We start from the raw sequence: 15,629 nt of genomic DNA on the forward strand, positions 1-15,629 counted from the left end.
TCCCAGCTTCTCCAGTCTACTCACTTAACAAAAGACCCTCATCCCTGGAATCATTCTAGTAAATCTCTTCTGTACCCTCTCTAAGGCCGCCTTCTTTCCTACAGTGCAGTGCCCAGAACTGGACACAATACTCCAGTCGTGGTCAAACCAGTGTTTTATAAAGGTTCATCATGACTCCATTACTTTTGTACTCTATGCCTCTATTTATAAAGCCCAATATCCCGTATGCTTTTTTAACCGCTTTTTCAACCTGCCCAGCCACGTTCAACGATTTGTGCACATATACCCCCAGATCTTTCTGTTCCTGCATACCCTTTTAGAATTCTGCCCTTTAGTTTATATTGCCTCTCCTCGTTCTTCCTACTGAATTGTACCACTTCACATTTTTCTGCGTTAAATTTCATCAGCCCGTTTCACCAGCCTGTCTATATCCTCCTGAAGTCTATCACTATCCTCCTCACTGTTCACTACACTTCCAAGTTTTGTGTCATCTGCAAATTTGGAAATTGTGCCCTGTACACCCAAGTCCAAGTCATTAATGTATATCAAGAAAAGCAGAGGTCCCAGTGCCAATCCCTGGGGAACACCAATGTATACCTTCCTCCACTCCGAAAAACAACCGTTCACCAGTACTCTCTGCTTCCTGTTACTTAGCCAATTTTGTATCCATGCTGCTACTGCTCCCTTTATTTCATGGGTTTCAATCTTGATGACAAGCCTATTATGCAGCACTTTATCAAAAAAGTCCATATACACCACATCAACTGCATTGTCCTCATCAAAAAACTCTATCCAGTTAGTTAAACACGATTTGCCTTTAACAAATATGTGCTGGCTTTCCCTAATCAATCCACACTCATCCAAGTAACTGTTAATACTGTCCCGGATTATCGTTTCTAAAAGTTTCCCCACCACCGAGGTTAAGCTGACCGGCCTGCAGTTGCTGGGTTGATCCTTACACCCTTTTTTGAACAAGGGTAACATTTGCAATTCTCCAGTCCTCTGGCACGACCCCCGTATCTAAGAATGTTTGGAAGATTATGGCCAGTACTTCCACAATTTCCACCCTTACTTCCCTCAGCAACCCAGGATGCATCCCATCCGGACCGGGTGACTTATCTTCCTTAAGTACAACTAGCCTTTCTAGTACCCCCTCTATCAACTATTAGCCCATCCAGTATCTCAACTACATCTTCCTTTACTGAGACTCTGGTAGCATCTCCTTCCTTGGTAAAGACAAATGCAAAGTACTCATTTAGTGCCTCGGCCATGCCCTCTGCTTCCATGAGTAGATCTCCTTTTTGGTCCCTGATCGGCCCCACCCCTCCTTTTACAACCCGTTTGCTGTTTACATGCCTATAGAAAACACTTGGATTCCCATTTATGTTTACCACCAGTCTATTCTCATACTCACTTTTTGCCCATCTTATTTCCTTTTTCACTTCCCCTCTGAACGTTCTAGATTCAGCCTGGTTCTCACTTGTGTTATTAACCTGACATCTCTCATATGCCCCTTTTTTCTGCTTCATCTTACTCTCTATCTCTTTTGTCATCCAGGGAGCTCTGGCTTTAATTGCCCTACCTTTCTCCCTCACGGGAACGTACCTAGGCTGCACCTGAACAATCTCCTCCTTAAAGGCCGCCCATTGTTCAATGACAGTTTTGCCTGCCAATCTTTGATTCCAATTCACCCGGACCAGGTCTGTTCTCATTCCACTCTGAAATTGGCCCTCCTCCAATTGAATATTTTTACTTTAGAGTGGTCCATGTCCTTTTCCAAAGCTATTCTAAACCTTATGATACTATGATCGCTGTTCCCTAAATTTTTCCCCACTGACACTTGCTCCACTTGGCCCGCCTCATTCCCCAGAACCAAGTCCGGCAATGCTTCCTTCCTCATTGGGCCAGAATCGTACTGGTCATGAAATTTCTCCTGAACACGAGTCAAAAATTCCTCCCCCTCTTTGCCCCTTACATTATTACTATCCGAGACTATATTAGGATAGTTGAAGTCCCCTGTTATCACTACTCTGGCTTTTGTATCTCTGATTTCCCTGCAAATTTGCTCCTCTATCTCCTTCCCACTAGTTGGTGACCTACAGAATACACCCAGTATTGTAATGGCACCTCTAATGTTTGTTAACTCTAACCAAATAGATTCTGTCCTTGACCCCTCCAGGACATCCTCTCTCTCCAGCACTGCAATATTCTCCTTAGTCAATATTGCCACCCTCCTCCTTCTTTCCTGAACACCTTGTATCCAGGGATATTTAGTACCCAATCCTGCCCTTTTTTGTCCGTTTGCGCCACAACATCATATTCCCATGTGGCTATTTGCGCCTGCAGCTCTCCAACCTTGTTTAACACGCTTCGTGCATTTACGCACATGCACTATAAACCAACCTTAGACTTTCTTGTACTCTCTCTTATTCTGGTCCCATCTACTACTGTCCTATTTCTTGCTCTGGTGCTATCTTTCTCTCCCAATCCATCTACTACTGTACTATTTCTTGCTCTGGTGCTATCTTTCTCTCCCAATCCTTTGTGCACCTTGTTTCTCCTTTCCAATGCTACATTCTGGTGCCCATCCCCCATGCCAAATTAGTTTAAACACCAATCCCCCCACCCACAGCACTAGCGAACCTCCCCGCAAGAACATCGGTCCCAGCTCCGTTGAGAATGTCAGCAATAGTAAGATGGCACTGTATACTGGTAATTGTATAATAACTGCACTGTTATAATTTCCTATTACAATTACCTATGATTTATATTAATGTACATTATTGAAGACTAACACTTACTGACTAAAGGCGTTTTGTCACACTCATTTCTCCCCCTCCCCCCATCTCTCCTGATGGGGCTGATTCTTGCTAGGCACCCTGAGGTACCTTACGCAAGCAACATTCATGTGGGAGCCATGGTGATACTGAGGGTCGATTGTACAATTTTAGATACTTGTTAACACATTTCAATTGAATGCAAGTTGAAGCACAAAATATCATGCAGAACACCAATTCAAAGCCCCACCCCCCACACACACTTCCGAAGACATATCTTAGAAAGGAACTGCTTCTTATCAATTTATTCAACTTTCTCACACAACAGAAGAGGAGTTCAAAAAAGTGTAACAAATGCAATAAATCAACAGAACTGGCACATCAGGATGAAAGAGCCTTATGTCATAAGCTCAGCATTGTACAAACTGAATCCTTGTCATTACTCAACAAGTCTGGACATTTGGTCCAAGTAACACTGGATCTGATGCAAATTGAAATGCAAAACAGCAAACATCTGATGTTGACAGAGGTCTGGAATGGGTTTTCAGTGGGATTTCTGCAGTTCTTCTATTTCTCCAAACACTGAAAAGAAATTAAAAGACATTCAACCACAATTAACTAACTTTTGTTCCAAACATTCAACTTTTCATAAAAATCAAGAAACACATTACTGAGCTTCCCTGGTGACCCACTGGGCTGTGGTAACTGGAAGGTACTTCGACCTATGCTAGCTCAGCCATCCAGGTCAATCCCTGGTCTATGCTGAGTTCGCTTACTTCAGCCAGAGCAGTGGTAGGGGTATTGCAATTGGCCTCAGCACCACTGGGCTAGGCAGGGGAAACATTCAGCCCGACTGTTAGAGTGGACATGATCAAGCACAGCTGGGATGCTCTCATCCAGGCTGACTCATCCAGTTGGCCAACTGGGCGAGGTGCTGGAAAGCACCTGTTGCCCATGGAACCTGTACTCTGAGGCAGCACCTTTGGGGTAGATGGGGAGAAAACTAGTGAAATTAGAAACATATGCATCAGAAGTACAATGAATTGTGTTATCAAGCTTACCTGAAAACTGTAACAGCAGCTGGTGTGTACATCATTCACAGCAGAGACATTTCTATTTTTTGTATTCATCCTCGGGATATGGGCATCACTAGCAAGGTCGGCATTTATTGCCTATCCCTAGTTGCCCTTGAGAAGGTGGCACTGAGCCTTCTTGAACCATTGCAGTCAATGTGGCGACAGTGCTCCCACAATACTGTTAGGTAGGGAGTCCCAGTGACTATGAAGGAACGACGCTAGATGTCGAAGTCGGAATGGTGTGTGATTTGGAGGGGAACTTAGAGGTGATGGTGTTCCCATGTGCCTGTTGCCCTTGTCCTTGTGGATGGTAAAGTCACTTGTTTGGGAAATGCTGCTGAAGCAGCCTTGGTGAGTTGCTGCATTACATCCTGTAGATAGTACACACTGCCGCCATGGTGTGCCGATGGTGGAGGGAGTGGATGTTTAAGCTTGTGGATGGCGGTCCAATGAAGCAGACTATTTCATCCTGGATGGTGTGGAGCTTCTTGAGTGCTGTTGCAGCTGCCCCCATCCAGGCAAGTAGAGTGTATTCCATCACACTCCTGACTTGTGCCTTGTAGGTGGTAGAGAGGCTATGGGAAGTCAGGAGGTGAACCACTCGCTGCAGAATACCCAGCCTCTGACCTGTTGTAGTAGCCACGGCATTTATATGGTTGGTCCAGTTGAGTCTCCAATCAATGGCGGCCCCCAGGACGTTGACTGGGAGTTTTGGGGGGGGGGGGGGGGGGGGGAAAACGGGTGTGTGGGAGATCAGCAGTGGTAATGACATAAATTTTCAAGGGGAGGTAGTTAGGCTCTCTCTTGTTGGAGCTAGTCATTGCTTGGCATTGTGGTGTCAATGTTACTTGGCACTCATCATCCCAAGCCTGAATGTTGTCCAGGTCTTGCTGTATGCGGGCATGGACTGCTGCATTACCTGAGGAATTGCAAATGGAGCTGAACACTGTGGAATCAGTGAACAGCCCCACTTCTGACATTAAGAGGAAAGGTCCTTGAGGAACTCCTCCCCCCTTGTCGGCCTCGCGTCAGTGCAGCCTCTCCCTCTCTTTGACCTCGAATTCGTGGCATTACAGCTCTTGAACCACTCTCTCTCTACTGATATTCTTGCTCATTTAGCTGAAATTCTCTCTCCACCGTTGCTAGTCTCACTGTCAATTTCTGCCTCTTTTGATCTAATCGACATTTTTAAAATTAAGTACACTTTTAAATTCTAAAAATTTTAAGTCGCTGTTATAACCAGAGTAAATTAGTAACACCTCACTGCCGCCAATTTTTACAAATCTAGTCCTGCCATAGATCCTTTCTGGAGTAGTGGTGTCAGTTGCTCTTGTAAGCGGATCACAAGGTTAACTCAATAATTGCATTTTAACTTCTATTACACCAACGTCCCCAATCAGCCTACTTAGAAATCCCAAAACGCGCAAGGGTTTACCCAAACTGAATGCTGCCTGCACCATCATACAGATAGTATCATAGTATGTCACAGCACAAAAGGCGGCCATTTGGCCCATCGCGCCCGTGCCAACTTTGAAAGAGCTATCCAATTAGTCCCACTCCCCTGTTCTTTCCCCATAGCCCTCTGAACTTTTTCCATTCACTTATTTCTCCAATTCCACTTTGAAAGTTATTATTGAATCTGCTTCCACCACTCTTTCAGGCAGTGCATTCTAGATCACAACAATTAGCTGCGTAAAACAATGTTTCCTCATGTCATCTCTGGTTCTTTTGCCAATCACCTTAAATCTGTCTCCCACTGGGAAGTTGACAGGCATTGGCTTGGTGCCTTTCCTCAGTAATTGCTGACTGGAACATACCACTCCAATGCAGTCAGTATCCAGAGCCAGGCATGCTGGTCTTAGTTCTCCAGGTGATGGCCTGGATACGAGGCCATGTGGATCTCATGCCTGGATTGTGGCCATCCTGAGAATCCTGGGTACAGGTTACCAATGGTCCTCCTGAAGTGATGAGGATTTCAACAGTAGCCTTGTAGAGTATATTGAAGCTGACCAATTAGTGCTCAAAAAAGCTCAGATTCTTTGCTAATTAAGTACTGTACCATAACCAATGGGCAGTCCCCAAGCAGTTGCTTAAGTGTCCAGGGCTTCCATATTGCTGATGTCAGGGAGTGGCCATTGAATTCTGTCCCATACTTGTAGGTATGGGTTGAGTGTTCATTTTCCCTGTTGCTATTGATGGAGCTCTCAAGCTTCTGGCTAAGCTGCACAGCCATCTTTGTGGCTCCATAATCCCTGTGTCAAATAGGGTACAGTCTTGGATGCCCTTATTGCTTCTACATGGGCGCTGTCTCTCAATACACTGCAGATCTTAGGACATGGAGCCGTTCCCACTGTTATTTTGGGGTCATGTGACAGATGTTTCTGCATCCTCCTTACCACTAGTTCCAAGTAAGTACCACCTGGGTATGGGTTTGAATGCCTTGCCCTTCTGCAGAGTGCAAACCCATTTGTCTGTGGACTTAGTGGACAGCTGTTGGTGTTCTCCTGACTGTCTCCCTTGAAGAGTTTTACACTGACCGGTGCGGTTACAAGGGCAACGACTGTGGGGAATTTAGTTTAAAGCAGTGTGTCGGTCCTTCCCAGGACTAGTCAAGTCCAGTTTGTGTGTGCTTTGTCTAGTCTGTTGGGCAAACTGGGCACCCAGACAGTTTGTCTTCTGGAGTCCTTGATGCATAGGAGTGTTGTCAGCCCAGAAATCCTCAGTGGATGGGAATCAAAAATTGGTAGGCAAAACAGAATTTGAACAATGGGAGGCCTTCAAGGCGGAGGTGGCTCAGGTACAGAGTAGACAAATTCCCACAATGGGGAAAGGAAGGATATCCAAAGCTACAGCTCCCTGTATGACTAAATATACATAGAGATACAATAGAGAACCAAGCTAAATACAGATACTACAGAGATTTTAAAAAAGGAAATAAGAGGGGCAAAGAGAGTATGAGAATAGAGTAGCGGCTAACATGAAAGGGAACCTGAAAGTCTTTTATAAACATATAAATAGTAAAAGGGTAGTCAAAGGAAGGGTGAGGCCGATTAGGGAGAAAAAGATCTTCTTGTGGAGGCAGAGGGCATGGCTGAGATATTAAATGAGTCCTTCACATCCGTCTTCATTAAAGAGGATGCTGCCATTGTAGCAGTAAAAGAGGAGGTAGTAGCGATATTGGATAGGATGAAAATAGATTAACAGGAGGTACTTAAAAGAATGGCAGTACTCAAAGTAGAAAAGTCACCCAGTCCAGATGGGATGCATGCTAGGTTACTGAGGGAAGTAAGGGTAGAAATTGCAGAGGCTCTGGCCACAATCTTCCAATCCTTCTTCGATATAGGGGCAGTACTAGAGGATTGCAAATGTTACACCGCTGTCCAAAAAAGGGAGAGGGATAAGCCCTGCAATTACAGTCCAGTCAGCCTAATGTCAATGGTGGGGAAACTTTGAGACAATAATCTGGGACAAAATGAATTGGCACTTGGAAAAGTATGGGTTCAAACGAAAACAAGCAGCCCGAAATCAGCTCATGGCAAATTGGTAGCCAGTTTTACACTGCGCCTGATTTTCTTTTCCACTGAAGTCCTCCACTGAGCCCGTTTCACGCATCTGACGTAGACCGATTTCATCCCCAGCCTCACGTTTTAAAAGGCTTGATACGTTTGACAGCTGTGTTTCTTTGTCTCAGTCTGTGCCTCATCTTATCGCGATCTGATGCAACCCAGTCTGAGGAAAAAGCCTGCACCACACATCTGGATATATATTTAAAAATCCACTTGAAACACAGCCCAGTTACGAGACACTATTTCAGTTTAACATCGGTAGCAAGATAGAATGATGGACACTGTAAACACATACCCTTTATTCTTTGCCATTTGTAGTCAAGTGCCTTTTCAAGATATCAGATGCCAGTTGTACAATCGTGTTTAGAGCCAAGCCACTCAGAAAACCCTTGTTATTTGCTTTCACTTCCTTCAATGCTTGAATGATATCATCCCTAAAAATAATTATAAGCACAAATTACATCATCAATGGAGTAATGTGGGAATATTGATAGAAAGTTAAAGTATATCCTCATAAGGATGCACTGCTGAAAACATGCATTATGTTCCATCCTGTAAAGCATGCCGTAGCCTAATCTCCCTTAAATGCTCAGTTGGTAAGGCAAATGTGTAAGTGAGCTAGACGAATCAGAAAGTCACTGGTCAATCCCCAAGCTTGGGTCTAGTTAGCTGACCTCGGCTGCAACAGTAGTAGTGTTGCAATTGGCCTCAGTACCCTCAAGCTAGGGAGGGGAGAATAAGCCAGGGTTCCCACCTCTGGCCACTATCTTGTGATTCTTTTGGAAAGTCTGCATGTGGACATCAGTCAAGAACAGGACTGGGTTTGGCTGTGATGCCCCCATGGTTAAATAGCCTGCCAAGACTCTCTTTCTAGGTTCGCGTGTGAAGAATGGCGAGATACTGGCATACTGCCAGCACTGTGGAACCATAACATATGGAAGTCGGTACCATCAAGGGAGGAGGAGGGGGAAAAAATTGGAAGGAGAAGTCATGTTTACCTTGTAAAAGTGCTGTTGAGCACTCATTTTGTCTGCTAATACTAATTACAAGATAGGATACCAACTGGTATCTGAAAGTCCAGACTGATAAAAGTACCATCATTTACCTATACAGATTAAATATACTTTAATAATTCAATGACAAGTTAAAAGTACTAATTAAAAGTAGCAATATTAAATAAACACTTAAAAAAAAAAATTAAGAGCTTTGCAGAGGAAATGCATTTTCAGAACAGCAGGTTTTGAAATGTTAAAGAATGTACTGGAGACAGTTTATTCTAGATTAGGTATGTACTGTAAAAACTCGACTCATTTTCTGACCTGTTTGCTTCAGGATGCATTTCCATGAGAGTCTTCATTAGTTTGTTGAAACTACTTAAATTAGCAGAGTTTGGGGGAATGAACGTCCCTGTTGCTGTGGGGGTGTCCTGTAGGCACTGCATCTGTTTATATTTCCTTCTGTTCATCTGGTAACATATATGAAAACCAGTTTAGGAAATTCAAGGATTTTCTGTGATGGCTACATATGTTATTACCACCGAATTACACACCACGAGGCAGTTTTTAAAAGGTAACTTGGCACGCCTAATATTGAACACACTAAGGGACACTCGATCTTGAAATACCAAGGGACGCAATCTCAATACACCAAGGGACACAATATCCGATACATTAAGGGACACTCGATATGCCCAGACAATCTCAATGTACTGATAATACAGTGGTACATAGATAGGCCAAAGCCTGCTCTATAGACCAAGATATAATTAATTGAGCACGGGGTGCTTGATGGATCAAGCCGTTTCTGATGTACTGAAGTGTCATGGACGGACAAAGGAATAATCAATGTACCAAGAGATATACAACTCACCACATAATAGCTGAACAAGATATAATAAATTGAACAAGGATGCCTAATGTAACAAGGTGTAATTGCAATTACCAAAGGGCACTGGGTTGACCAAGTTCCAATCAAACGAATAAGATATAATTGATGGACCAAGGGATAATCAATGGACCACAGTATAATTGATGCACCGAGGGGTACTCAATATACGAAATATTCATGTAACAAGAGGTTCTTTGTGGACCCAGGCATTTAATGATTAAAAACAGAGATATCAAGTATCAAGAGAGAAAAAAATACTATATATTTTTTTAAATATGGCTTTAGATCCACAGGATGAATGTGTTTTAGAAATTATTAGACTTAAGATGGAACTTACTTTATTAAACTAGAAGATGGAACCTGCAGCCTACCTGTCTGCAAGCCAGATCCAATCTTATAAACCAGTGTTATCCAACAGAAATTGCTGACTAGCCATAAGTGCGGCTACAGCAACACTATTTTAGTCACATGCATTAATTTTAGTAGAAAACTCCTTACATTTACCTGTATTGTGTGAGCGTATGTATTTCACGTGTATATTTACTGAAAATCTACCACCATTCAGTAACCAAGTAAAGCACTCTCAGCAATCAAAAAACACACTACCTTTTGTCTTACTATGTTAACAAACACACAAAAAGATTAAATGCACATGTGTACACCATGTGAATGAGCATAGATATCAAACGGTGTCGATTATTCATTTTTATTTACAAATCAGAAATGCAATTAGCCACATCTGGATTCCTAATTAGCCACCTGTGGCTAGTGGCGAACATATTGGACAACAGTATTATCATAAAGTCGGGATGTGGAAAACTATCCTCTGTGCTCATTTCATAATATTTGTTCAAAGCATCAATAAATATGTATGGTAATGTATGGAGTTGCGATCAGAGAGCACATACTGGGAAATCACAGGCACTATTACGTGTGTGATTTCCATACATGTGAATGGAAAATCATGAGAACTCATTGCTATTAACCAATAGGCACTCCTAGTAGATGTGGTTCAAATTTAGAAAATTAGCTCTCAGGTGTGAACTGTTACTGCACAGTGACTTTGTCTTTGAACTTGATTGAGTAAAAGCTCTTAATCCAGAGTTGCAGACTGCTCAGTATTTTTTAGTTTAAGGGGAAGTTAGAAGAAATTTTTCACAACGGAGGGTTATTAGAACATGGAATGCTTTACTCTTGAGGCATTATATAAAAGGATCTGGGGAAAAGCATTGGAGTGGTCAGCTCCAGTTGAAGAGCTAGCGTCACTCGTTATGCAAGGTTCACGTGATATATGCAATCACTCAATATACCATGGTAAATCAATTAGTCTGAGAATCAAAAATAGATAATTATAGGCACACGTCCGTTGATGAGACTCCTGAGACAGAACCATGTGACTGCCATTTTACAAGCGAATCATACTTCCAGAAAGTCATGTTCACTTCCTCTTTACACTTCTAATTGCTAGGCATTGTTTTGAAGATTTATGCTCAGTTCCAGGATGATCACTGGTAAGCAGCATTGGCCAATCAACCCCACTACACATTACCTGGTACGGTCTGTTCCAGCATATGTAGAGGTGTTACACTTTTCTTCAGTTAAGGTAACTCTGGTGACCTGTTACTTTTTTTGGGCGGGCGAAGAAGGCAGAGAAGAGATCAAGACAATATTGATTTTGGACACTCACCCCCTGGGCAGTACTCTTGACGAGTTCAACGATCAAAAATCTCCTGTTTTAAATATGTTCTTGCTGGCCATCCATGAAGCATTGTCTCCTGACTTAATCATTGGTATTTCCTGGATTTCTCCTTTCATTTCCTTTATGGTCTTACCACAGATTAGGTTTGGGGGATCCAAATCATCAACTCTACCCAGGATGGATAAACTTAGTGGAAGTCACAGTGACTGATAAAACTCTTTTTTCACTTTAGCTAGAGTCTGGACTGCTCAGTGATATTCCAAATATAAAGATGTGAAGTCCTCTATAAAAGAAAAGAACCCAGCACATGCTTCGAAGAAATCCAAGAAACTCTGCGCTTGGAGCACAAGCATATAATTCCAGGGCACTTAAATAAGAGCAGATTTATCAGTTGAACAGGGTAAAACTTGTCCAAATTTCAGACTGGTGCCAAAACACACAACACACTTTCACCCATGGTTAATGTGATTTAGACTGCAAAGAATCCTACTGATACTTTTGCTGCCCAGGGCACCCTGTTCTGTTAACATGCCTGGATCACATCCACGTCGTCCTGGAAGTGAAGCAATTGGAAATCCGAATAAGGAGCTGTCTGAGGTAATAGCACCAGAAAAGGCAATCCCAGAAATGACCCCAAAGGGTGGCCAGATCCAGAAGTGGCTTTAATCTATCTGCTAAGGACATTTCTTCGGGGGGGCTTTCAGGACCGACTCTTTAATGCATCTCTTCGTGCAGTACGGGTTTGTGAAGTAGGAGCCCTATACACTGACTTAATATTCAAGTTTAAAATTCTTCCCCTAGATGTGTATCTCCTCTTAGTTTAAGCAAGATAACCTTAAGTTTCCTTGTCTGCAAGATCTGCTCCAACTTTCACAAGATCACTGGAACTTTTGCAGTCAACATTTGAAACTCAAAGCATTTTACATAAGTCTACCAAAATCTAAACACAAGAGAAGCAAATCTAAGGGTGTTATGAAATCATGGAACTGAAATTCTTCTTCAATGGAACAACAGGAGAATGGCTGTTTTTCTCTAAGACTAACAAGGCACCAGTAAAATCAGTCAGAAACTGCATGTCCATCAACAAGAGTGGCTCAGTAGTACCACCACCGACCAAGCTCATTGAGTCCTGAAGGACATAGCTGCCAGACTGGGCTTGCGGCAAATGGTGAGAGAACCGACACGATGGAATAACGTATCAAGCGGCACGTAATCACCAATAACCTGCTCACCGATGCTCAGTTTGCGTTCTGCCAGGACTACCCGGCTCCAGATCTCATTACAGCCTTGGTCCAAACATGGACAAAATAGATGAATTCCAGAGTGGAAGCGAGAGCGATGACCCTCAACATTGAAGCAGCATTCGTCAGAGTGTGGCACAAAGAAGCCCTAATGAAACTGAAGTCAATGGGGATCAGGGGAAAACTCAAGCGGCTGGAGTCATACCGAGAACAAAGGAAGATAGTTGTGGTTGTTGAAGGCCCCAGGACATCGCCGCAGGAGTTCCTCCGGGCAGTGTCCGAGGCCCAACTGTCTTCAGCTGTTTCATCAACCGCCCTCCCCCCATTATACGGTCAGAAGTGGAGCTGTTCAGTTACATTTTTTAATCCCTCAGATAATGAAGCAGTCCGTATCTGCACGCAAGACCTGGACAACATTCAGGCTTGGGCTGCTAAGTGGCAGTTAACATTCACATCATACAAATGCCAGGCAATGACCTTTCAACAAGAGTGTAACCACATTCCCTTAACATACAACAGCATTACCATCACCGAACCCTCCACCATCATCATCATCCTGGGGGTCACCATTGACCAGAAACTGAACTGGACCAGCCACATAAATGCCGTGGCTACTAGAGCAGGTCAGAGGCTAGGTATTCTGTGGCCAGTGGCTCACCTCCTGACGCCCCAAAGCCTCTCCATACCTGCAAGTCACAATTCAGGAGTGTGATGGAATACTCTCCACTTGCCTGAATGGCAGCAGCTGCAACAACACTCAAGAAGCCAGGCACCATCCAGGACAAAGCAGCCCGCTTGATCGGCAGCCCATCCACCACCTTAAATATCCACTCCCTCCATCACCGGCGCACTGTGGGTGCAGTGTGTGCTGTCCACAGGATCCATTACTGCAACTCGCCAAGGCTTCTTCGACAGCACCTCCCAAACCCATAACCTCCACCACCTGGAGGACAAGGGCAGCAGGTGTATGGGAACAACACCACCTGCATGTAACATATAATTCCGACTTGGACATATATCATGGTCGCTGGGTCAAAACCCTTGAACTTCGTACCCAACGGCACTGTGGGAGTACCATCACCACACGGTCTGCAGCAATTCAAGAAGGTGGCTCAGCACCACCTTCTCAAGGGGCAACTAGGAATGGGCAATAAATGCTGGCCTTGCTAGCGATGCCCCATCCCCAGAATTATTTTTTTAAAATTCCATACCCCTTAATCTTCTCCAATAGTCTTCTCTGTGGTACCTTGTCAAAGGCATTTATTGCCCATCCCCAGTTGCTCTGAGAAGATAGTGGGCCTTCTATTTAACTCAGTGCAGTCCTTGTACTGTCTGTGCTCCCTTGTATTGTTAGGAAGAAAATTCCATGATACTGACCCAGTGAAGATGAAGGAATGGTGACACAAGTCCAAGTCCTGATAGTGGTAAAATCATGGGAAGAGAGGTGCTGTTGAAGTAACCTTGGTGAGTTGCTGCAGTATGTCCTGTTTTGAATTTGCTGATACAATCAGCCCCCATGCCTCCCTGGACAATCTATTCCATACGTTCACCACCCTCGGTGTAAAGTAGTTAAATCTTTTTATCCTCTCTCTTCCAAGAGATTACGCCCTCTTGTTGTAGAATCTGTGACTATGTTAAGCATTTTGACATTTACCTCATCAATAGCCTTTAGAATTTGAATCCTTTTATAAGATCACTCCTGAGCTTTCTCTTCTCTTGTAAACATACCCAGCTTCCACAGCCGGTTCTTAATCCCAGATATAAGTTTACTTGCCCTGTGGCACCCTTTCTAATGCCTAGAGGTCTTTCTCTATACAACAATGTACATACATACAAATAAAATGATTGCCTCTAATCTTAAACAAAATTTCCCTCACCCAACAGACATACATAGCAGCAAATAATGCAACATTTTAGTTCTTTCTGCCTTCAATACCTTATGAGAAGCTGCATTAAGAACTCTTGTTGTCAGTGGTACAGAACAAGACTCCCACTGACTGTCCGCTTTGGAGTTAGTGTCCTTGGCAGCATGGTCCTGCATCAGACGGTGCACCTTTAGTGGAGGCTGTGAATTATTTTTAAGCACAGATAACATGTGATCTCCTGAGATTTTTGCCAGATGGACTTTAATAGGCTTCCCATGATATTCTCTTCCATTCATTTCCTCCATTGCCAACTTGGCAAAATTGGGAGAGGCAACTCTTAGAACGCCACACCTGGCAGAGCAGAAACAAAACTTTTACACTGGGAAATGGTTTGAATAAGATGTTTAAGTTTAGGCACAAAAGAACTTCAACCTGGCTTACAACTCGACACCAATAAAATAATGGAACCTATTCTAAAGGATAGATTGCAGCAAGCTATTAAACAAGCAGCATGGATTTAAAATGGGAAGATCCTCCATGAGACAGCTCCTTTGCTTGTTTAAGGATGTTACAGATAAAAAAATACATTGGGCCATATTTTGCTGTAGCAGGGCATCGAACAGCATCTGCTGTTAGATTTGCCCCTGCATCCTTCAGCTCAAAAAATTTTTGTCCTCTAAGTTGCTGGAAGTGTGAGCTGATAACGGCACAGCAAGGGAAACAGGGCATCTGGGACCTGAATGAACAGAGCAAGCAGCTGGGTATCTCCTTAACCAATCAGATTTAAGTTTGGGAAATAAACAGCGGAAGGACTGAGGGTGAATTAAAGGGGGTGAATTCAACGTCAAATCACATACAGAAAGGGAAATAAAGAGGGAAAGAAAGATTGGATTGAGAAAAAAAAAAGAAATTTTTTTCTTTTTAACTCTAACATTTTTAAAATCTCCTAAGACAATTCATAACCTGAAGGAATGAGACTTCACACTTACAATAGTTAATTTTAGATGCCAGAGGTCATTAACACTTATCATTTAGCCCTAAATATCTGTAATGAGTTTAGTTCATGTCTAACACCCAAATACAGCAACTTCACGACATTCAATGCATGTCAATGGTGAGGCAGACAGCGAAATGCCATTTTCCCGCAACTAATGGTGGAGTGGCGCAACTCGGACAGCAACTTTTGGATATTCGCATTTAACCGTGTATCTATGCCTCGCCTAAAGTTGTTTTGCCATTTATACATAAATAATTAGCCTCACCATTATTTTGGCATCAAAATCTGGCCAAATTCTCTACCATATAGTTTATGAGGGCTTTCAGAAGGTTTTGACAAATAAAATGCTAGAATAGCCAGAACAGCAGAGAGCAAATTTAGAGATTTTGCTGAGGCTCTACAATGTGTTGCTTGGACCAGTTAGAATACTGAATTCAATTCTCCACAAAAAGATACAAACATAAAGAGGGTGCAGAGAGAGAGCAACAAGACTGTTAGAGTGTAAAAGGAATGAACTATGA

The 15,629-nt window shown here is 43.1% G+C and overlaps 1 protein-coding gene across 3 annotated transcripts in view; it reads right to left on the bottom strand.

Annotated features, from left to right (window-relative positions):
* Positions 1–3,055: 3,055 nt before the first annotated feature.
* rbm44 (RNA binding motif protein 44) overlaps positions 3,056–15,629 on the bottom strand; it is a 74,958-nt gene continuing 62,384 nt past the window's right edge. For 2 of the 3 annotated variants that reach the window (XM_067986891.1, XM_067986890.1), the window contains exons 13-16: positions 14,183–14,462; positions 8,739–8,884; positions 7,715–7,853; positions 3,056–3,359 (exon numbers count right to left, since the gene is read on the bottom strand). In XM_067986891.1, coding sequence (XP_067842992.1) covers positions 7,718–7,853; positions 8,739–8,884; positions 14,183–14,462 — 562 coding nt within the window. In that variant the 3' untranslated portion in view covers positions 3,056–3,359; positions 7,715–7,717. Of the gene's footprint in view, positions 3,360–7,714; positions 7,854–8,738; positions 8,885–10,993; positions 11,289–14,182; positions 14,463–15,629 lie in introns of those variants that run through there. The other variant, XR_010963371.1, reaches the window with a different exon arrangement.

Source organism: Heptranchias perlo, chromosome 7 (genome assembly GCF_035084215.1).
Source record: "Heptranchias perlo isolate sHepPer1 chromosome 7, sHepPer1.hap1, whole genome shotgun sequence".
NCBI classification, from domain to species: domain Eukaryota; kingdom Metazoa; phylum Chordata; class Chondrichthyes; order Hexanchiformes; family Hexanchidae; genus Heptranchias; species Heptranchias perlo.